This window comes from Mus caroli, unplaced genomic scaffold, assembly GCF_978045245.1.
Source record: "Mus caroli unplaced genomic scaffold, Mus_caroli_1 scaffold_13, whole genome shotgun sequence".
In the NCBI taxonomy this organism is placed as follows: Eukaryota; Metazoa; Chordata; class Mammalia; order Rodentia; family Muridae; genus Mus; species Mus caroli.
In genome coordinates, this window is record NW_028227268.1 from 26,332,178 (window position 1) to 26,354,681 (window position 22,504).

Genomic DNA, 22,504 nt, shown 5'->3' on the forward strand with positions numbered 1-22,504 from the left:
GAAAAGTGGCTTTACTCTTCCAATTTTTTTCCCTTTGCATGTTCAAAGTTAAGGAAAATGAACAGAAGTCTATCTTTAAAATGGAATCCACTTTCAGTGTAAGAGGAGAGCTGACCAAACACTTATTTAGGAAAGAAATGGAAGAGCAAGTAATATTAACAGTGAATATTATAGTGACTATAATAAATGTAATTAACAGAAATTTTTCCTTCAGATTTTTTTTTTTTTTTCCGAGACAGGGTTTCTCTGTGCTGTCCTGGAACTCACACTGTAGACCAGGCTGGTGTCGAACTCAGAAATCCACCTGCCTCTGCCTCCCGAGTGCTGGCATCACAGGCAAGTGCCACCACTGCCCTGCCTCAGATGTTGTTTTACACATTCAGTTTTATTTTGACTTTTTTGTCCTCTATCTATCATCTATCTATCTATCTATCTATCATCTATCTATCTATCTATCTATCTATCTATCTATCTATCTATCTATCTATCATCCATCTATCTATCTGTCTATCTATCTTTGGATTTTAAACTCATACACATTTACTGTGGAGATTTATCTTTCCTTAAAAAGAACAGTAGGGAACCCCCCCATGTCTATCTTTAATATCAAAACCAAAGCAAAACATTAATAAATGTTTTGAAATGTTTTCTGTCTTCTCCTACACTGACCTAGGAATGTGAGTTCTAACAAGAAATAACCCTTCTGGCAGGCTCATTTAGTGGTGGGCACATTCATAGCAGAATAAAGCATCAGAATATACCATGTAGTTCCCCCAGCCCCAATCTAAAGAGTCATGTCACTGAGGCAAAACTCATGTGGGGGTTTCAAAACTGCACCTCCCCCCAGCAGCCTCTATCTACTCTTGCTGTCCTTAACAAACATTTGCAGTTCCTGACTATCAACACAGAAGCCCTGTATGGGGGGGGGGGGAGTGGAGAGAGGATTAGAATTTAGTGAAATAGCTAACTCTAAAAAGAATCAGTGTGAATAGAAATAATTGGCACTTTGTTAATGAAATAATTTTAAAAGATTTAAAAAATAGACCTTGTAAGTAGTCTATTCTGAAATCTGTTCCCCTTATATTGCCATTTTTAAAAACCTGATTACTTCCAGCTAACTTTATAAATTATTTCTCAAATGGAAAGGGAGTCAACTTAAAAGTGAATTGAATTACATTGCTATTTGTACGTTTTGCTCTTTCTTTTTTTTTGAGCTTTAGGATGGTAAAGGATGCACTATATTTTGCAGTTTACAAGTCTGGGTAGGAGGTGTTTTTTTTTGAGGGTTAAGTTGCTTTTGTTTTAGCAATAAAGAGAATTGTTGTTAGGTTACCCAGGGAGATTATCTGATAAGTGTTTTTATCAACCCCTAAAGATTCAAAGTAAACGAGGCAAACAGCACCTAAAGTTTTTGGGAGCTGGGATGTTCTGCCAAGGTAGTTTCTTCCTTGCCCCCCAACATAAAAGATTTGGGGACAGTTACTATTTATGAAGACCCAAAGACTGTAACAGACAGCTTCTAAGACCATCTTTTAGCCCTAACAAAAATCCACACATCACTAAGAAAAGTCCCTCCCTACCGGACTTGTAATTTTCTTGAATTTTTTTTCTCCTAAGTTTGTTTTGCATTCAAAAATGTTTACTGTGAGTGTCTACTATGCGGCAGGCACTGTTTCCAGCTCATTGGCTTAGTTTGTTAAGAACTTCGCTGTGATTAAGAGCTGACAAAACACCAAGTTAGTGGGGGGCTGGGGGAATGTCGGGGAGGGCGTGTGGGGACAGAAACACAGACATTTCACATCTTCCTGGACAGAAAACATTTTTTTTCCCTATTGAGCAACTAATAGCTTGTAATACTTAGATTCCTGTTGCTTCATGGGAAGAAAAATGTCACAAAAACAAAAAACCCGACAAACACGTGGCTGGCTAGAACAAAACGCTGATTCGAGAGTGGGTTCTAAAGGTGGTGGAGACTCAAAAGCCGAGTTGGAAGCCCTCCCCCGCCCCATTTCTTCCCGGCTCTCCGGGAAAACGAGGAGGGGGACAAAGGTGCTGGGTGTTGTGTTTTAACTCCCGACTTTTCGAATGGTAGGGAATCATCCGGCAGATGGGCGTTGAGCCGAAGTCGGAGTTGGCATATAGACTCTGCAAACGAAAAAAATAACAATAAAAAAATTCAAGCCATTTATATCGGTGCAGTCAACACGTGTTACGGAGCCGGCCCGGGCCGCAGGCGACTGAGACAATGGGATCGGGAAGGGAGAAGGGGAGAGTGACCCCCTTCCTCACCTGCCCTCTCAAACGCGTGCCCCGACAACCCTCCTCCCACTCGCAGACTCGCGCGGCTCAAGGACCATCCCTCTTTCTAGGGGTGTTGTCGCCGGCCCCTTTTTCTCCGCCGTGGCCAGGCAGGGGGCTTCTCCAGGGTCTCCGTGCCACGCTCTCCACCTCCCTCTGGCGTTGATCCAGCCTCAGCCGCTGGAAACTCGGTGTTCCCCGCGTAGAGCCGGGGATCCCGGTACTGAGTGTGCAACGCGTCCCGCGCTCCGCGGCGTGTCCGGGACTCCCAGCGCGCGGCCCCCTCCCCCACCTCACAGACGGGGTGCGACCGCCCACGTGTCGCCCCTCGCCCAGTCCGGTCTTTCCCTCGGGCTCCCGGAGCCGGAGGATCCGGAACGCGTCGGTCCTAGCGGAGGGAAGGGACCTGGGCGGATCCACTTCCCCCTCCCCACGGGGAGGGGGGGAGGGCCGCAGCCCCCTCCCCCGCTGCTCGCTTCCTCAAGCGCGGAGCGGAAATTACCCCCTCCCCTCCCCGGGCTGACCTGGGGACGTGGGCGGGGCCTCGGCACCCCCCTCCCCCGGCGGCCTTCCAAAATCCAGCACCCCAAAACTAAGTTCTGAGACCCACAGCCTGCGCATGGACCATCGCTCAGTGCATCGCGAGTAGAGCGGACGCAGGCGGGCGACGCCACCTGTCCGCTCCTTGCACGGGGAGGGCGAGGGGGACCTCGGAGCTCAACTCGATCCCTCCCTTCTGAAGCCAACCCCTCCGGTTCGGGGTCGCTCGGTGGTGCGACCACCCCTCGTCGTTTTTCCCCCACCCAGTTGATCTTCGGAGGTGCTCTTGAGCCGGGTCGTGCAGGCTTCCTCCCAAAAACGCTGGAGTGTTGTCATCCAGCAGCTGGACTGGGTGCAAGCCAGCTTTTCTCCAGTGGGGATCCCGAAACATGATTTCCTGCGGGTCCCTCGTTCTCAGGCGCTGTCTCCCGTGTCCCGTGTCCGCAGCTTCCCGATCCCGCGCTCTCAGGGTCTTCTGGATCAGGACCCGAGAGGCCAGCGAAGTCTAGCGGTGTAGCGGGAAAGACAGTGATCCCCTACTTAGAAACGTAGAGGAAAGGCGTCTTTCCTTTTAAATAACCGGTTCCTGCGACCCCCTCCTGAAGACCCCAGAGTCCTCAGCTTCTCTTTGTCTGTCTCGGCAGTCCCCCGCCTGTCAGTCGCTAGCAGTTTGCCGGGGTGGGGTGGGCAGCCCAGTCTCCACAAAACGAATAAAAAAATTACCGTACATTTTATTCCTAAGAACTGGGGGGATTTGGGTCGCCACCGCCCTCCCCCCCCCCCCCCGTGCAGGTCACAGTGGCAGGATGGGTGGGGGCGGGGCGCCGCTTTAGGGGCCAGGTTCTTGCAAAGGGGGAGGGAGATAGGAGAGCTGGGGGGGGAACTCTGCCTCCACTTTCCTGGTTTACCCCTGGGGTGCGCTGAGTGCCGCCCCCCAAGATTGGAGACTGTTGGGTTGGTCCGGGTTGGAGGGCCAAGGGGCCCGGTGGCGTCGGGGGTCTTTCCCTGCAGGGTGGGTGGGGGCTGTCACCACGTGGCTTCGCCTTTTTTTTTTTTTCCGCTCCATTTTTTTTTTTTTCAAGTCGATTTTATTTAGAGGCGGCGCCAGGGCGGCCGCGGAGAAACGTGACACACCAGCCCGCTCGCAGGGGTTTCGGACCGAAGGAAAGGAGCTGCTCCGCGTCGTCGTCAGCCTCCCCTGCACTCGGCGGGCACTTCTCCCGGGCTCACCCGAACTCTCCCGTGACCCCCGCGTCCCCTTAGGCCGCCCACCCGCCCGGAGCTCCGGACAACTTCAGGGGTGGGGTGCGTAGAAAGTTTGCGGCTCCTGCCGCCCGTCTCCACGCCTCTCGGCCTAGGAGGCTTTCCGCCCGCGCCCGCCCCGCTCGGCCTTGCCTGGGACCGTGTCCTTGCCCCGCCACCGCCACCATGAACAAGCTTTACATCGGCAACCTCAACGAGAGCGTGACCCCCGCAGACTTGGAGAAAGTATTCGCGGAGCACAAGATCTCCTACAGCGGCCAGTTCTTGGTCAAATCCGGCTACGCCTTCGTGGATTGCCCCGACGAACACTGGGCGATGAAGGCCATCGAAACTTTCTCGGGTAAGAGCGCGGCCACCTCCCCGGAAAACACACACACACACACACACACACACACACGAAATCCCGGAACAACGGGGACCTGCAGCTCCTCTTTTCCTTGCCCGCCAACTCTTCCCGGGTCCGGGGGGGCTCGGCCTCCGTCTTCGGTCCCCAGCCTCGCCCGGCCTCCCTCGACGCCTTCTCCCGGTGCGGAGATATTCGGGATTTCCTCACCCCTTCCCCCAGCCCGAGACGCTCGTGGCGGCTCCCTACCCCCCCCCCCGACGGGGCGGGAGCCCCGGTTCGCAACTGGTGGGGGTGGGGGGTGTCTCACGAGCACTGGGGTTCGGGTCTAGGCGTGGTTTCCCCGATTCCTCCGCCCCTGGGCAGCCCCCCACGCGCTAGAGCACCCCCAAAGCCCCTGCCCTCGCCCCGGGCCTTTCCAGAATGGGGGTTCGCGCACCTCGGCTCTTCCCGCTTTAACTAGGGACTAAGCCCTGGGGCAGGACGTGGGAGGAAGGGGCTCCCGTCTCCCGCCCAAGGCCTGGGGCTTGAGCCATTTTGATTTGAAAGTGGGGCGTGAGCCGGGTGGCGCGGCGGCGGCGGCGGGTCGCCATGCTGCTTCCCGAGACGCGGAGGCTGGGCCGAGTGGCGCGCGGCTGCCGCGAGGGACCCTCCGCACCGGGCCGCGCCGCCCTCGGGGCCCTCCGCTAGCCCTGTGGCCCCGACCCGGCCTGGTCGCCTAAGCCCTTCTCCGTGGCTCTGGGGGAAAATAAAGTTTTAATTCTCTACTCCCGCCCCACTTCGAGAACCGGGGTCCTGCTTTCGCCTGGTTCCTTCCTTCTACTTCTGGAGCCGCCGAAGCAAGCGCGCTCACACAAACGCTCACACCTTCCCCAAATCTGAGCAGACTGCTCAATCAGCCCACGTGATTAATGGAAATAAAACGAAAAAATTGAAGGAAAAAAAAAAACAACGAAATTATGGGTTCTACTAAACCTGGAGCAACCTTTCCCCCCACAGGCCTCTGCAGCTGGTGCCTGGATTCCTAGGAGACCCCAGGAACTCTAGAATTTAGCTAATGTCCCTTCCTCCCCATCCCCCCATTTCTTTACACTCATTCATATCTTTTTTTTTTTTTTTTAAATCTCCAGGGAAAGTAGAACTGCAAGGAAAACGTCTAGAGATTGAACACTCGGTCCCCAAAAAACAAAGGTAGGAAGAGAGTTCCTTTTGGGAAACAGTAATATTTAGGGGGTCCATAGCGTCTCCAGTGGAACAAACCCACTACGGGCTTTTCCACCCCCACCCCCAACTCCGGATGTTGGGGGCTGGGAGAGATTGGCTAGGATCGTGTAATGGTTGTTTTATAGCTTTAGAAGAAACGCAACAATTTGGGATTGGGGTGGGCTAAAAAACACTACTTGAAAAATTAAATCGAAAAGAAAAATCAATAGAGCAGGAGCCCTGTGGAGTTAGTTCATAGTGTGGGACTGGGGCCATTTTCTGTATGGGAGTTTAAATATGGAGAATTCAAACTAATGGTGGTGGTGGTTTTTTTTATAACTTCCTATCAGGCCTCCTTTTCCCTATGTTTCTCATCTTTTTTATATTACAGTTTGTTAGTAGATTTAAGGGAGTTCTTTTTCTATTGGAGGTGATTAATGAACAACCTACCCCTTTCAGATCTCCTTATGCTGGGCTAATAATTTCTGTTATAGGCATGGATTTTGTTGCCCTCCCCCCCTACACAGACCCTCATCCCCAGTCCCTCGCATCTTATAGTACCTCATCAACTGGATTTTCAATGAATGTGCTTTGGCCGTGCTATCCCTTTCCAACCCCCCCCACCCCCACTCCTTCAGTCCATTGTTACAAGGGACCATCTGGGGTGAGCTTTGTGCTGAGGCTGTGAGCTGGGGCTCTTTGGAGGGTCTAGAACTCCGAGGATGAATGGGTGTGTGTGTGTGTGTGTGTGTGTCCTCTGGTGAGTTCCTTTTACTCCGTATTCTGTCTTTTCCGAAAAATGGGGTATCTCCATCTTTAAAATTTCAGGGTGGATTTCCACTCCCCTCGAATTCCGAAGTCTGCGGTTGAACTCTGGCAGTGGAGTGTTGAGGCAGGGTTTCTTTCTCACATCAGACTTTGTGAACGTGCTGACAGTGCAGTTTTTGTCTCCTGTCCTTAGTTGGAAGCAGCCCTCAGTACTGTTTTGGTCCCCTCAATCCCTCTTTTCAGCTGGGCACTTGCTGTATTTCTGAAGTTTTTTTGGCCCTTCCTAGGTGGAAATCTTGTGTGGGTGCTGTGCTTTGGGGTGGGGTGGGGGGGTGGGATGGGGACATATATTTAAAGAATTGAGAACGTTTAGCTGGAGATCATGTATGTCTTCTGTGGTTTGGCTTCGGAGTTTTAGGTAACTGAATTATTGTAGCTGAAGAACATCACTTTGGCTTGTGTCTAGGTTTATAGAGTATGCGGTTGGTTGTCAAATGCTTGAGGCTGTCGCTGTTAGAATTAACAGAGGCACTAAAATTGGAAGGAAAAAAGCTTTATTTGAAAAAAAATTGGAGATGGGAATAATACAATGGAGATCGTGACTATATGAACTCAGAGCTGTGCTGATGGGAGATCTAATAACTGGAATTCTGAAATGTGTGGTCACCTTCCTGCTCTTGAGGATAGTTTAAATTTTAAAGCCAAAGAAGGCAAAAGAGAAAGAAACAGCAAAGTGTGGTGAAGTGGAACTCAAAACATTTATATTTTAATTTTCATAGTGCCCTGTATTTGTGGATCTCTCTCTTCAAGCCATCTGCTGGCTCTGAAGGCATTTCCGCCCAGGCTTCTTGTCCACACAAACGCCCTACTCGGGGCTCTTTTGAGTTGGAATGGAGAGGGGATTTGAGAGAACTAACTTTCTTTCTTTCTTTCTTTCTTTCTTTCTTTCTTTCTTTCTTTCTTTCCTTCTTTCTTTCTTTCATTTCCTCCTTTCACATCCATAATAAATTAGATTTTTTTGTGGGCTCTCCCCTTTTCTGAAATAATTTTTCTGAAGGAAACATTGAATCAATTGTCTGTCCCCAACCCCTCCTGGGCAGGGGTGGTTAAGGAGAGATTATTTCTAGTCTGAACCAGTTTTTGAAGTGCCAGGCTTTAGAAGAACTTTGTTTTCTTTGCGTCAGTTTGTGTTCCTTGAGGAAGCGTGTTGTGTTGTTTTCTAGTTTGTGCCTGAACTCACTCCTTCAGTTGTGCTTGTTACTGGCGTTTTCAGCCCCTTAGACATACAGAAGGGGGCTTAGTCAGGGCTAACCTGAGCAAAATGGACTGTAGAGGGGTAGTTTTCCCCCCTGTATGTATTGTGTTCTCAGGGGTGTTTAAAATGAACTCCTGATACTTCGTGGCTAATGAGCTGTGATTTAGAAGTATTTCTGGATTTGTTTCCGTTTGAATGTACCTGATAGATGTGATTTATACCTTTTGAAAACCCAAGAGACTGAACACCATATTTAAGCTGAAAACAGCAAGCAATTTGAATTTTTAATATGAGAGACCATACAATTTACAATTTCCTTCCCCAGCACTCGGGACCAGTGTTGGGAATTTGGTTAGCAATTTCAGCCTTTGCTGAGAATTGTATTCACTGTCAAATGTTGGTAAAAAAGGCGGTCCCAAAGCAGTTGAAGAAGTCACGCAGCAGTGTTTGTGTTTAGGTGAATTTCCTTCCCAGAGACTAAGGAGTAATGGAGGCAAGGAAGGAGGTGCCATCTTAGCCTTGCTTGATTTACTTTTCAAGGGAGTGAGACTTTTCTTACACCTACCTCTGTTTTTTTTTTTTTTTTTTTAAAGGAGTGTGCCCTAAACCTTGCATATTTACTGTCAACTGGTGTCATCAAAAGAAAATATTGCTGTAAACAACATATGAAAAGATGTGTATTGCTTCTTTTTTTTTCTTTTTTTTTTTTTTTTTTTACCCCTAGGCGATCCCAAGCTTGCTGGTTCCTTTAGGCAGGCGTTCTTTCCTAATGAAGTGGGTTAATACTTTCTCCTAAATTTCCATTGGTTCAAATGAAAACTAGGTCTGTGTTCCAGGGGTGGAAACTCCAAAGAGAGTGTATTAAATCTGATTCCTATTTTGTACGTTTAATTTCTGGACTCAGCACCTTAGAAGCTGTGAATGGCTGTGTTCTTAACATGGCAGGAAATATTTTCAGTGGATTAAAAATGAGCTGTAGAAAGGTTGGGTAGTTGAGTCACTACGCCTTTTCAAAGCATGTTAAAACTACCTTCAGAAATAGGTTTCCATTTAATCAAAAAGCAAACAGCAGTTTGGAGTTAGGGGCTGAAAATGAAAGGAGAAAGGTTGAGAGCTATGAACCACCCCGGGCTTTTAAAGTCCTCATGCGTTCCCGATTATGAATTAATACCCAAATCCAAAAGGACCTTAACTCAGATAAGACAAAGCACCCACACACATATAAATTACTCAAACTCAAGTTTGGTGGTGAACACTTTAAGTCCCAGCTCTTGGGAGGCAGAGGCAGGCTGTTCTGCGTGAGTTCGAGGCCAGCTAGGGCTACACACAGATCCCCCATCTAGAAAACAAGTTTAAAATAGAAACAGTTCATAACTTTTTTAGTAAAAAGGATGTTAGCCTAGGTGTTTTTAAGTGAAGAAATGGTTGTCTTAATTTTCTGTAGTGTTTGGAGAAAGCATAAACACTGAAGTTCATTCCCCTCCACTTTAGATTCCGTTTAGAAATGAATTTTACGCATTTATGAATTTACTTTACTGCTAGTAAAACCCATAGTTTCTTCACCCAGTGGTTCATATTGCAAAGACGAGACTTGCCTGTGTGTGTAATTAAACTGTCTCTTGAAAGCACTGTGACTTTCTTTTTCTTTTTTTTTTTTTTTTTTTGGCTTTTCGAGACAGGGTTTCTCTGTGTAGTCGTGGCTGTCCTGGAACTCACTCTGTAGCCCAGGCTGGCCTCGAACTCAGAAATCCGCCTGCCTCTGCCTCCCGAGTGCTGGGATTAAAGGCATGCGCCACCACGCCCGGCGTGACAACGGTAGTATTGACAGCTTGTAAAACCAAAACACTTTCCAGTTTTATAAAACCTTATATTTGAGCAGAGCTTGGTGATGTACACCTTTAATCCCAGCATTCCGGAGGCAGAGGCAGATCTGAGTTTCAGAACAGTTAGGGCTGTGTCTGAAAAAAAAAATCACACATTTGGTTTGGTTAAGTGAAAAGGAGACTAGCAAGTATTTGTTTTGAGACAAATACTTGTCTCATTGTATATTCCAGGCTATCCTGGAACTCACAGTGTAGTTGAGGCTAGCCCCAATTTGATGGCAATCCTCAGGCCTTAGCCTCCGGAGGACTGCCATTACAGTGTGAGCCACTAGACTGGCTGGTTATTAAGGTTAGAGATTTCATCCTGAAGAAAGGTCTGTTGGTGCATACCCTCCAACATGTGTGTGTCATATGAAAGGCCAGTGATGAAGTGACACTTGCCCATCTATTAAAATTTGAATTGTCTTGTCAGTCCTCATATCTTTTGGTTTTTTTTTTTTTTTAAAGATTTATTTATTTATTATATGTAAGTACACTGTAGCTGTCTTCAGACACTCCAGAAGAGGGCGCCAGATCTTGTTACGGATGGCTGTGAGCCACCATGTGGTTGCTGGGATTTGAACTCTGGACCTTCGGAAGAGCAGTCGGGTGCTCTTACCCACTGAGCCATCTCACCAGCCCATCTTTTGGTTTTTTGAGATAGGGTTTTTTTTTTGTGTGTGTGTGTTTTTGTTTTTTTGAGAGAGGGTTTCTCTGTATAGCCCTGGCTGTCCTGGAACTCACTTTGTAGACCAGGCTGGCCTCGAACTCAGAAATCCACCTGCCTCTGCCTCCCAAATGCTAGGATTAAAGGTGTGTGCGCCACCACCGCCCCGCGGTCCTCATATCTTAAAAGATTCTAAAAAGGGGCTAGTTCTTGAAAAGTGCACCTTTCACTTGAGGAGGAGAGTATTAAGGAGGAAAGAGGCAGAGAGACTGAAAGGGTTGAAGGATTAGAGACTTGGGCCTTGGATTTCCCACCTCGCCTTTAAAGAGGAGCCCTTGGAGAAACCCTTCTGTCACAGGGTTGGGAGACAGATGCAGCCAGCTTGAAGACAGAGGCTGGGCTCATTTTGCTCTCAAAAAGTTTTGGAGTTCCTCTTTTCAAAAAAAGGGGGGGCAGTTATGTGTCTGGGAGAGAGCTCTGTGCTCTGTGGGCTCTTCCTGGAGAACCCCATCTGACCTCCCTGTTGCTCCCAGCCCTTACCCCCTCACCCCTGCACCCCATCTTTTCCTGAGCCTCCACTTCCTTTTCCAGGGTCCTCAAGACCTTGGGTCAGGACTCAGTTCCTGAACCTTTCTTATCTCCTGGAGGGAGGGCTGTGCAGCCGTGGGACCCCATCCCTTTGCAGACCTTTGGAAAAAGGGGGAGAAGCTAGTACAGTGGCCCTTGGGGTCACCCCTACCTCGATGTTACCCTTACACTGACACCACTAGCTGATCTGGGACTAGAACCCCGATCATAAACTGTCAGTATCTGTCATCTTTACAAGCTGTGACATCTGATTGTCCTGAAGGCTGATTGAAACTAACAAGGAGAAATAACAGGGTTCTTGGGTTTATTTTTTTTTTTGGTCATTGTTTTTTGTTTGTTTGTTTTTTTAAAAGCCCCAGAAAATGAGTGGGATCCTTGAGTCTTTTCTTTTAAAGATTTATCTTTTTTTTTTTTTTTTTTTTGATTTTCGAGACAGGGTTTCTCTGTATAGCCCTGGCTCTCCTGGAACTCACTTTGTAGACCAGGCTAGCCTCGAACTCAGAAATCCACCTGCCTTTGCCTCCGGAGTGCTGGGATTAAAGGCGTGCACCATACCCCTCTAAGATTTATTTATTTATCTTATGTATGTGAGTACACTGTTGCTCTCTTCAGACACAGCAGAAGAGGGCATACGATCCCGTTACAGATGGTTGTGAGCCACTATGTGGTTGCTGGGAATTGAACTGAGGATCTCTGAAAGAGCAGTCAGTGCTCTTAACTATTGAGCCATCTCCAGCCCATGTTGTTTGTTTTTTTTTGTTTGTTTCTTTTTTTTTTTTTTTTATAATGTATAAAGATAAACAGGTGTTGCTCTTGACTCCTGGGAGGCACTGATCATCTCCTTCTTTTGCTCCTATCTGGATACACTGTTAAAAGTCTCCCCAAAACAGAAGCAAGGGTCTCTTAAGAAAAGAAAAAAAGTAAAAACAAAATAAAAACCCTAACCTGTACTTAAGGTACAGGCTTCTTTGGTTATTGATCACTTGATTTGGCTAGAAATGATTAGATAAGATAAAACTCGTGGTTGAGGGAACAGGTTACTAGCCGGAAGTGTTCAGTGCAGCCTGAATTCTGAATTCTAGAATTGAATGTTCCCTTGAGGATTTGACCAACAATGACCATGTACTTCATAGATTCGAATGCTACTAATTGCACAGACAGCCTTGTAAGGCCTGTTTTTTTCCTCCCACCTATGCCGCACAGTAAGTTGGGGGATAAATGGGACAGGAACAAGCCCTCTCTCAAAATATAAGCCACTGAAATCAAATGAGTGCTGATGATGGCTAAATCCTGAGGTTTTCCAAAGTAGGTCTGGACCTCGTAATTTTAATGTAGTTGGAGAGAAATCTGATTGCACTGAGCAATCATCAGACATGAGTTGTGTTGTAAAAGTTAGGCACCAGGAGCAAAGCCGGCCAACAGGCAACTGTTTCAGTAACTTGTGGGATGGCTATAAAGGGCTGATTGGATTAATCAGTGTGTTCCCACCCCAGGCAGGTGTCTTATGCAGCTGATACTTCAGGGGCAGAAGGCACAGAAGAAACTAATGGGCAGGTTGGGGATTTCTGCTGAGTTTGGGGAGGGCCAAAAGGAAGTTTTTCTCTTTGCAGTGGCAAGCATCAAGTGTTTTCTTGATTTTCTCTGAATTGTTGTTGTTCTGTGCATTCTAGTTAGACTATTATTTCTTTAGCAAAAGTGAGAATTTTCGGGAGCTGGTGAGATGGCTCATTGGTTAAGAGTACTGGCTACTCTTCCCAAGGTCCTGAGTTCAAATCCCAGCAACCATCCATAACGAGATCTGACACCCTCCTCTGGTGTGTCTGAACACAGCTACCGTGTACTTACATATAATAAATCTTAAGCCAAAAAAACAAAAAAACAAAAAAAAAAAAGGAAGAGAGAGAATTTTCCAAATGTTTCATTTAGAGTTAATTTCAGGAAATGGAAATGTTCAGTTGCAAAATCTGAGTGGGTAGTTTGACTGGAAAGGGTTGCTCTGTGCAGCTTTGGTTGTCCTTGAACACAGAGAGATCCACCTACCTGTGCCTCCTGAGTGCTGGGATTAAAGGTGTATGCCACCACCACCACCTGGCGCCAGAGTTTGAAATTCATTTTCTTATTTTAAGACAGGGTCTCATTATACAGGTGTGTTGGCTTATTATACAGGTGATTTGCTTATTTTTTATTGTATGTACGAGTGATTCCCCTGCATGTAAGTATGTGCACCATGTGAATGCGTCAGAAGAGGGTGTCAGATCTCTTGGAACTGGATGGCTGCAGGCACCGTTTGGGTGCTGGGAATCAAACCCAAGTCCTGTGAAAGAGCAGGCAATGCTTTTATCCACAAAACCATCTCTCTAGCCCCCAGGAAAACTTCTTAAGCAGTTGCATCCCTAATGGCTCACTACCATTTCTGACCAATTTGGGGACACCAAATTGGCCTCTGCAAGCTACGTTGTGTATGTAGAAAGTACCTAGAAATAGTAGATTGTCCTTTGGCCTACACCAACACAGACATATACAGCAGGTTGAAAAGACTTAAATAAGTTGGTCTTAAGCTGGGTGTGTTAGCACACACCTTTGATCCCCGAAGAGGCAGGTTGATCTCTTGAATTCATGCCCAGCCTGGTCTACATAGTTCCAGGTTAGACAGCCAGGGCTCTGTAAAAACATGCTACCTCTGCACCTCGTGCATGGTGGTGCACGCCTTTAGTTCCAGCACTTGGGAGGCAGAGGCAGGCGAATTTCTGAGTTCGAGGCCAGCCTGGTCTACAGAGAGAATTCCAGGACAGCCAGGGCTACACAGAGAAACCCTGTCCAACATGCTACCTCAAAAACAAAAAAGTCAATCTTATTAAAGGTTGTTATTGAGTCTTTTGGGTGGTAAAAAGGGCACGAGTCATGCAAAATCCCTTTTTTGTGTGTTTTGAGACAAGATCTCTATGTAGCCAAGGCTATCCTGGAGCTCTTGTAGGTAGACCATGCTGACCAAAGGTGAGGCATTATTCAAAATTCTTAAGGATCAGGAGGGAGGAAGGTTTCCAAGACTACGTCTTGGTCCAGCCCAGATCCCTTGTATACATACCTTTTGTAAATGGTGGAGGAAAGACCTTCCCGGGAGATCAGTGTGTAGTGCTCTGGGGATCTCTGACTGAGGTGTGGTCTGTAGCAGCTAGTACTGTCACTACAGCATTACTGCTCTGAGGTAGCCTTGGGCCTTGCTGCTGCTGCTTGACCTGGCAGGTCTTTCCCTTCTTTTCAGGTTTTACAGTTCTGTTCCATAGAGCTGTGGTTGCTCCAGAAGAATTGGAATGGATTGAGTGTATTCATGTTTGAAAATAATGTCTATGAAAAGTTTGGGCTGTGTATGGCAACTTGGGTTATTTATGGTTATATTAGATGTTTATATGTAGTTGGTGAGTTAGGTACATACTTTGTTTGTTTATTATTTTATTGCTTTGTTGAGACTTGGCCTCACTGTGAAGTCCCAAAAGCCTAGAACTCACTTATGCTCCTGGGCGTGTACTGTACTGGGGGCTCTGTGTCGTGTGCCTTCACAATGTTTAGCTGTGGGCAGCCTCCCAGAGCTCCCACATTACCAACTCTTGGTTTGAGGGATGCACCAGGGCAAGCATGCAGGAGAGGGCTCTATATGCATAGATTGTTTATTTGGAGAAATGGTCGTTTATTACAGTTCCTTTGCTGCCTGATCTTGGTTCAGGTGCCTCCTTATGATTTCACTGCTAAAGTTCCTGTCCAAGGCGTGTGGGACAGAGAATCACTTGTATCCGCAGATGGAGAAAGAGGGTGTGAGATCGGGAGGAAGGGCAGTGGGTTCTGAGCAAGGAAGAAGAGCAGCTTCTCTACCCCGATGGAGATAGCATGGGTGTTGGTTTTATATTCTGCTTTTATTAAGCTCATAAAATAGGTAGTTAGAAATTAGGGCCTGGAGGTGACTGAGTACAGTTCCTCCCTCTATTGTGGCCTCGCACTGTCTCCCTGGTCCCCTGTCTAGAAACAGTCCCACAGAATCCACTCCAAACCGGATCCCTGTTCCCTTTCTCCTTGCAACCCGCCTTGTTCCAAATGGACATACAGACACTGCTTGCACGTCCACATCCCAGAGGTGTGAACCTTCTCGAGCTGGGTACGGGAAAAGCTTTCAATATGGGTGTGGTTTCTGGCTTTTTAACAGGGTTGTGACTTTAATCCGCTACTATCCAGGGCTTTACAGTTTGTTGATATGTATGAGTCATAGTTGAGATGCTATAGCTCATTCCCAGTACACCTTCCAAGGGGGAGAAAATGGCGGGCAGTTAGGGCTGCTGGGTGAAGGGAACTTGAAGATGTTGGTTCAGAGTTAGAAGCATTTATTCTGCCTCTCCCAAAGGCTCGGCCACTTGGTTGGAAAAATCTAATTGTAATAGAGAGAGAGAGAGAGAGCCTAGCATTAAAGGGCAAAGGGTGATCATATAGGATGCTGGGTTTCTTGCATCTTCTAGGACTTTGAAAACAAGTAGTCCTAGGCTCTTACAGAAGCAGGGCTTTTTGGGGGTGGTTGACCTCTGTATTTCAGTGGCTTTTCCTCCTGGGGTGGAATTCTAGTCTTGCTGAATGCACTTCTACCAATGAGAACACTCCCAGCTTTTTAAACTTTTTTAAAATTTTCTTTCTTTTTATGTGTCTGGGTGTTTGGCCTGCATGTATGACAGTTTTACCCTGCATTACCCATGGAGGCCACAAGGAGGTGTCAGGTCCTCTGGCTGGAGGTATAGACGGTTGTGAGCTGCCATGTGGGTCCTGGGAATCCAACCTGGGGCTTCAAGAAGAGCAGCCAGTGCACTTAGCGGCTGAGCCATCTCCTACCCCCTTACTCTGTAATGTTCAGTAACGTATTTGTGTAAGAGCAGCCGGGACACACCCGTGATCCTCAGGATGGCGAGGCAGGGGCAGAGGGGATCACTGTAAGTTTGAGCCATCCTCATCCACACCGAGTCACAGGCCAGCCAGGATGCACAGTGAGGACACCTCAAAACGGGGATGCTTTGGACTTCTGTAAGGGTAGAGGGATTTTTATTGAAACTGAGCTCTGGGTAGAAGTGGAAGGATCTTCGGGAACCCCATACCTGTCTGAGGTAATCAGACATTGCTTTTCGTTGGCCACTTTGAGTGAGTAGCTTCCTTGCCATTGTGACTAATAGGAACCTACTAGTTCTAGTCCTTTGCTGCCCTTTCTCAGGAGGACCAGCTTCCACACTGTCCGCAGCCTGCAGTGAGTCTTTTCCAATCAGCCACTGGCTGTTACTTGTATACACACCTTCATCTACTGCAGGTCACTTCCTTCCTTTGTTAGATACCTGAAGTAAAACAAGGAACCAAGTGGAAGAGCAGCCTTAGGTTTAGGGTTTTTCAGAAAAACCTTAGTAACTCTTGCCTTAGGAGTCTGCCCTCTGAGACGGAGTGCTCTTCCACTGTTGCTGACCACTGCCCCGCCCTGCACGGTTTTTATTAATTGGGTTTTTATGTGGCAGCATTGGATCTCTCTCAGTCAGGGTGGGAAAGGCAGGCAGAGGGATTATTGGGGTGGGGGGAGCCTCAAAGAGGGAGGTACTGCTTTTAACAGAAGAGGAATGCCACCCATCTGCCCTCTGGCGCTTTCCCTTAGATGCAGGAAAGCTGTGGGACAGGCTGGGGGTTGTGCACGCAGGTGGAGGGGTGCAGAGGGGAGGGATGGCAGCTAGACTGGATTTTGGAGTATAGGCAAGAAAAAAGGTAAAGTGAATTAAGGAGACTTGGTTGTCTGGCAGGGGGTATTTGTGGGAAGGTAGCTCATCTCTTAAGTGTGGAGTTGGCATTTACTGGAGAGTTAGGTGGGGAGAGTCAAAGCATGAGTTACTGCTTAGTGAGCCCTCTCAGCAGTATGGGGGGGGTCGTCAAGGGTCAAAACTGGTCCTCCTCCACACGGAGGGGCTTATGTTGAGTAACTAGTTGTACGCTGGTCTAGAAGACCCACAAAGCAGGCCCATGAGGTGGTCCACAGCTGTAATTCTGGCCCTTGGCAGCTAGGATGAACAGAGTCAGCCTGAGTTACTGAAGAGCCCTTAGCCCAGCAAGGGAAAGAACCACAAAGGTGTGCTTGCCTTCACCCCACCACAGTCTGCTGCAACACAGGAAAGCTCTGGAAAGCTCTGGAAGTGCGTGGAACGGCGACACAGCCCAGGACCTTTAAAGCAGGAGTGCCTGAGAGCAGTCCCCAACACAGGCTGTGTCTTTTCTTGAGCTTTAGTGGAGTAAAGAAGCTTTTGCAAAGAAAAGCACACCTGACACTTATCTGTCCCTCCCGTGAGCCTTCTTCCTTCCCAAGCTGAAGGAAACAAAAATGGCGGGTGTCAACAGTCTTCCCCTGTGTGGAAGACACAGGAAAAGGGATTCTGTGGTGGGATCCAGGGGTCATTGTTTATTTCCCGGCCTCTAGTCTCCTCACTTGGATCCTTCCCTTCTCCAGAAACTTGATGAATACCTGGGTAAAGCTGTGCAGACCTTCCAGCTCTCATTGGGTACCTGCTTCCTGTCTCTAGTTACTTAATTTATTTAGTTTCTGTGGGGGGTGGAAGCAGGAGCCTGGGTTCAGGGCAGACGGAGATGCCTTCCTCCTCCTCTTCCTCCTCCAGCTAGGGATGAAGAGGTGACCTTTGTTAATGCCTACTGAGTCATAATTCTTAACTCATACATTGGTTTCTAGGGAGCACGAACGCATTACCCTGTTTTTCTGGGAAACAGGAACAAGCCTGTTGTCACTGGCCATTGCCTTGTTGGCTACTCAATCTCTCTGAGCCTCTTTTATTATTATTATTATTATTACTATTTTTTTCGAGACAGGGTTTCTCTGTGTAGCCCTGGCTGTCCTGGAACTCACTCTGTAGACCAGGCTGGCCTCAAACTCAGAAATTCGCCTGTCTCTGCCTCCCGGGATAAAAGGCTCTGAGCTCCTCTTGCCACCTGGAAATGGAGAAGATCACATTAGCGTCATGTTGCAGGTTCATACATTTTTGTATGGAAGGGACCTTGTAAATTCAGTACATGCAAAGCTGCATTATTAAAATTGCATATTAGTAACATAATTGATACCCCAAAGGGATGGATAAGTAAGGTCTTTTCACTCCCTATAATACTTTATTATCGGGACAAGGATGACTTCAATTATAACTTTGCTGTCGAGCTTCCTGGAATGCCCGGGGCCCCGAAGTTCTGCCCCACTCCCAGATCCCATTTCTGCCTCGTCTGTGGAAGGCCTCCCCATCCCGGTCCTGCCACCTTGGGCAGCCTGGACAGTGTCTCTTAGGATTGCCGCCTCCAGGGCCATTTTCTCCTCCCCATCCTCAGCGGCCCCACTCCCACCCTCTCCCCGGCTCCCCCTTAAATGTTTGCAGGCCGGTTAGCAGGCGGGAAGCCCCCTCCCCCACAGGACCACCTCAGTCACGGCCCTGAGCACGGGGAGGTCGGGTCTGGATTTACTAAAGAACCCGGGAGGGGGAGCCTGCCCCGCGCCGGCTGCCTGGCTGCCTGGCTCGCCGACGGGGTCGGGTTTCGGCCGGTGGCTCTGCAGAGGGAGAGGAGAGGGAGACAAAGGGCAAAGTCCCGGTCCCCGCCCCCACCCCAGCCCCCAGCGCGGCCCCTCCCCCACGGGCCCTGCGCGGGCGACCGAGGGCCGCCGGGGCCCCTCAGGACCGGCTGAGCGTCTCCTGAGCGGGTGCCCAGGGCGCCTTGGTGCGTGAACATTCTAGACTGCGGCAGGGGGATGGGGCGCACCCTTGTCCCCCTCCCTGTGCGGTGCAGCAGCCCACCCAGGGGCTGGGGGGACGCTGGGCTTCCCTCCCCGGGGTGAGATGAGGGGCTGGGGCGCAGGCCGGGCCTCTCAGCTGCTCGGCCTTCTCCATGGCGCGGCCTGCAGGGCTCCCCTCCTCCCCCAGCTGCTGCTGCCACCTCCCCCACCTCAGCTGCCGCCGCCCTTCCCCGCCGCCGCAGCCTCCTCAGTTGCCCTGACTGCTCAGCTTTCCAACCCTCCCTGGCAGAAGGCTGTGTCCAGGGCTGGGTCCTCCGGGCTGTTGAAGACCCGCCTTTCTTCCTTGTCGGGGTGGCCGAGAGCCATTTTGGAAAACGTTGGTGGTCCAGCCTCCTAATCATCTCTGAACCTGGGGGACAGGGCCCTTTGCAGGGCGTTTTGCTTCCCCACCCAAATCCCAGCAGAAATCAGGATGGTGTGGAGAGGAGTTCTAAGAATTTGAGATGGGCCTTTAGCTCTTGCTCTAAATGAACTCACTCACTACCAACAGGTATTTGTTGGCAACTGGGCAGGACGGACCAGTGTCCTTTCTACTGATAAATTCATTTTTAACCCTAAGGATTTTCAGCATTATGCTAATCACTTTTCAGCCACAGGGTTTTGTGTTGTCTGATTTCTTTTGAGATTGGCCTGGCTTCTTTGCTTGCCTCTGAGAACTCAACTTCAGAATCTTTATTTTGAGAGAGAGTTCTCTTCCCAAGGTTTCCTTACATTTCCTTCTTCTGATGTTTCTCCCTCAGCCCATCATTTGGCTCCTAGGTTTCCTGAAGAGATGCTGGGTGGTGAGCTAAGATAACATGTTCAGTTGAGGGGTATTGGGGGATCAGTGAGGGCCTGTCATCGTATTAACCTTCCCCACTGCCTTGGGAAGACCCAGAAACTCTTGCCGCCATCAGGCTGACCCGGGTTAGTGAGGACGGTCCTCCTGGGGGAACCCCTGTACCCACCAGGGAGGTTCATGTGGACAAACTCCTTTCTATGTGTTACTGTACTTAACGCTTTAGTAAAGGCTTCGTCCCCCCCCCTCCCCCCCAGGTTCTTCTGGCCTCCCTTTTTCCCACTGTTTAGCTCCACTTGGCCAGACCCCTCCAGTTAAAAAGTTAAAAAGTAAAATTCTATTCAAAGCCTGGGGTTGGGGGAGGAGGTAGCAGTTGGCTCCAGCCGACTACCTGGAATTTGCCTAGAAGGCGATCAGCTACTTCAGAGCCTCTTTTTTTAGCTTCTTCCTCCGGGGCTGCGCCTTGAGTTGGGGGTGGGGATAAACACAATTAAAAACAAAAAACCAAAAACCTTTGGGCTTTTTAATCAGCCCATTTATTCCTGAGTGGATTAAGCTAAGCAAGGCTTTCTCCCTCCAGCTCACACCTTCCCGGTCTCCTTTATTCCTTTGCCTGCTCTGGATGGAGCTTGTAAGAGAAGAACTTTGGCGACTACCCTTTCCCCCTCTGTAACAGTCATCCAGCCGTATTATAGGGTAGTTAGCTATTCTGCAAATTAAATCTGGTGCCCAAATTAGAGCCGCATGCAGTTAAAAGCCAGTTGGCAAGCGTTTGACCATGCAGAATATGGGCATTCTTCCTGCTCTTAACGTCCAGCACTGACGGCTTCTGCTGTGTTAACACTTCGTGTTCTGTGAACACGAAGCACCGATTGGTGACCCAGCATACACCAGCCTGGAGAGCTGAGTTCTAGTCCGGCTCCCAAGTTGGCTAGTCCTCTTTCCTCTGAGCCTTGACCTCCTGTCTATGAAATGAGGGGAGGGTCTATAAACTGTCCCTTTAGGCTTCCTCTTCTCTCTGCTCTGAAATACGACTCTGATTCCCCTAGACCAGGACTTCTGGGTGGCAACAGGTAGCTTGTCCAAACCCCAACCTGGCATTAAACACACAGGGTCCTCCCTCCAGAGAGGACCTCATGGTTAAGCTCAGAGGAGCAGGAGCTTGCAGAGGGTTTTTTTTCTTATGTTTGGCATTAGCTTAGGAATCAGGGTGCACATGGGACAGTATGTGTGTGTGTGTGTGTGTGTGTGTGCGTGTTATGTACATTTAAAGCTCAAAGGCTGCCAAACCTGATGACCCTAGTTTGAACCCCAGGACCCACATCTTGAAAGAGAGAACCAAACCTATTTGAGCATGTCATCCGACCTCACGTGCATGTCGTGGCACGTAATACCTCCCCCATTCCCACCCCATACACACACAAAACAAATACATGAAATTTTAAAAAGTCTTTAAAAGGCAGTGTGCACATAGGTATATCCCAGTGATGTTTGTGCCTTCTAGTGTGCATGTTCTCTCTCTCTCTCTTCCCCCTCCCCTTCCTTGTGGTGGTGATGGCATCTGCCTTGGATCCAGACCTCTCACTAGGTCACTTTTTCAGCCTGAGTCCTAACCCGAGGCTAACTACTCAATAGAGTGCCCGCTGGCTGCCTGGCCTGTCTGGCCGCCCTACCTCTGGATTATCCTGGCATGAAGCCCTGGGCATGGAGCCAGTTCCTCCTCCCTTCCAGCACCACCCTTTTTTCAGCTACTGCCTGGCCTGGAGCGTGCCAGGCCGGCCCCCTTTAGTTTTCTGGAGTCCTCTCTCTACCAACCTCTGTTTTGGTACCAGCTCTCCGCTTTGATTGTGGTTTAGAAGGATAGGAAGGTAGTATCGACAGTCTCATGATCTATTTGGAACACCAAGGACATCTCTGAAGAGCCAGTGATGAACCGGCTCTCAGCTGGTCCAGCACTGGAAAGGTGCTGTGGTTCCTGGGTTAGTCACTTAGGGTCCTTTTGTTACCCATCACCACGCCCCCAGCCAGCCGTTTCTGCTCTTTCCCTTCCAAGCCAATAAGCTGGGCTGGATACCACTGGACTGGAAACTCTTTTTTTTTTTTTTTAAAGATTTATTTATTATATGTAAGTACACTGTAGCTGTCTTCAGACACTCCAGAAGAGGGCGCCAGATCTCGTTGCGGATGGTTGTGAGCCACCATGTGGTTGCTGGGATTTGAACTCTGGACCTTCGGAAGAGCAGTCGGGTGCTCTTACCCACTGAGCCATCTCACCAGCCCCTGGACTGGAAACTCTTAAGAGCAAGGCTATTTGCCTGCACAGTCTGCTCAGCACTGTTTCACAATGTCCAGCGCCATGGAGTAACAATGAAACCGAAACCACACAAGAAACACAAAAACTGTTAGTGTGTATTCACACATGGAAGTTTTGAATTACAGTCTCCACCTTTAAAAAAGGTTAGGTGAGTGGGCGGGGACATGTGCCTGTAATTCTGCAACCCCAGCACTCTGGAGGCTCAAGTACGACTATTGGGGAGTCAGGCTACATCATGAGACTCTGTGTGTGTGTGAGATAAGAACTCCATATTTGTTATCTTTTTTTTTTTTTTAAGAAGCCCAGTGAGACCCTCAACCCCCAATTTGACATTAAACACAGAGGTAAGTAAGTAGCCCAGGCCTAGTCTGGAATTTAAACCACCAAGCCTTAGCTCCCCAGTCTGCATTCGCTCCCTCAGCTGTTTTGAGTGTGAGTTACCACAACTAGCTCTTAAGATATTTGTTTACCAAATATATCAGAAAGATCATCATTCCAATATGGAATCAATATTGTAATTACAGAAATAATTTATTTATTTATTTTAAAAGATTTATTTATTGATTATATGTAAGTACACTGTAGCTATCTTCAGATACTCCAGAAGAGGGCATCAGATCTCGTTACAGATGGGATGGTTGTGAGCCACCATGTGGTTTCTGGGATTTGAACTCCGGACCTTTGGAAGAGCAGTCGGGTGCTCTTACCCACTGAGCCATCTCACCAGCCCCTAATTTATTTTTTTATGGCTTTGGAGGAGATAACTAAAGTCAAGAATCTGG

General features: G+C 48.5%; 1 protein-coding gene across 1 annotated transcript in view; it reads left to right on the forward strand.

The window, feature by feature from the left end:
- Positions 1-4,266: 4,266 nt before the first annotated feature.
- The window catches only part of Igf2bp1 (insulin like growth factor 2 mRNA binding protein 1), a 42,310-nt gene continuing 24,072 nt past the window's right edge, over positions 4,267-22,504 (forward strand). The window contains exons 1-2 of the mRNA XM_021176365.2: positions 4,267-4,441; positions 5,575-5,635. Of these exons, the coding sequence (XP_021032024.1) occupies positions 4,267-4,441; positions 5,575-5,635 (236 nt within the window). The remainder of the gene's footprint in view (positions 4,442-5,574; positions 5,636-22,504) is intronic.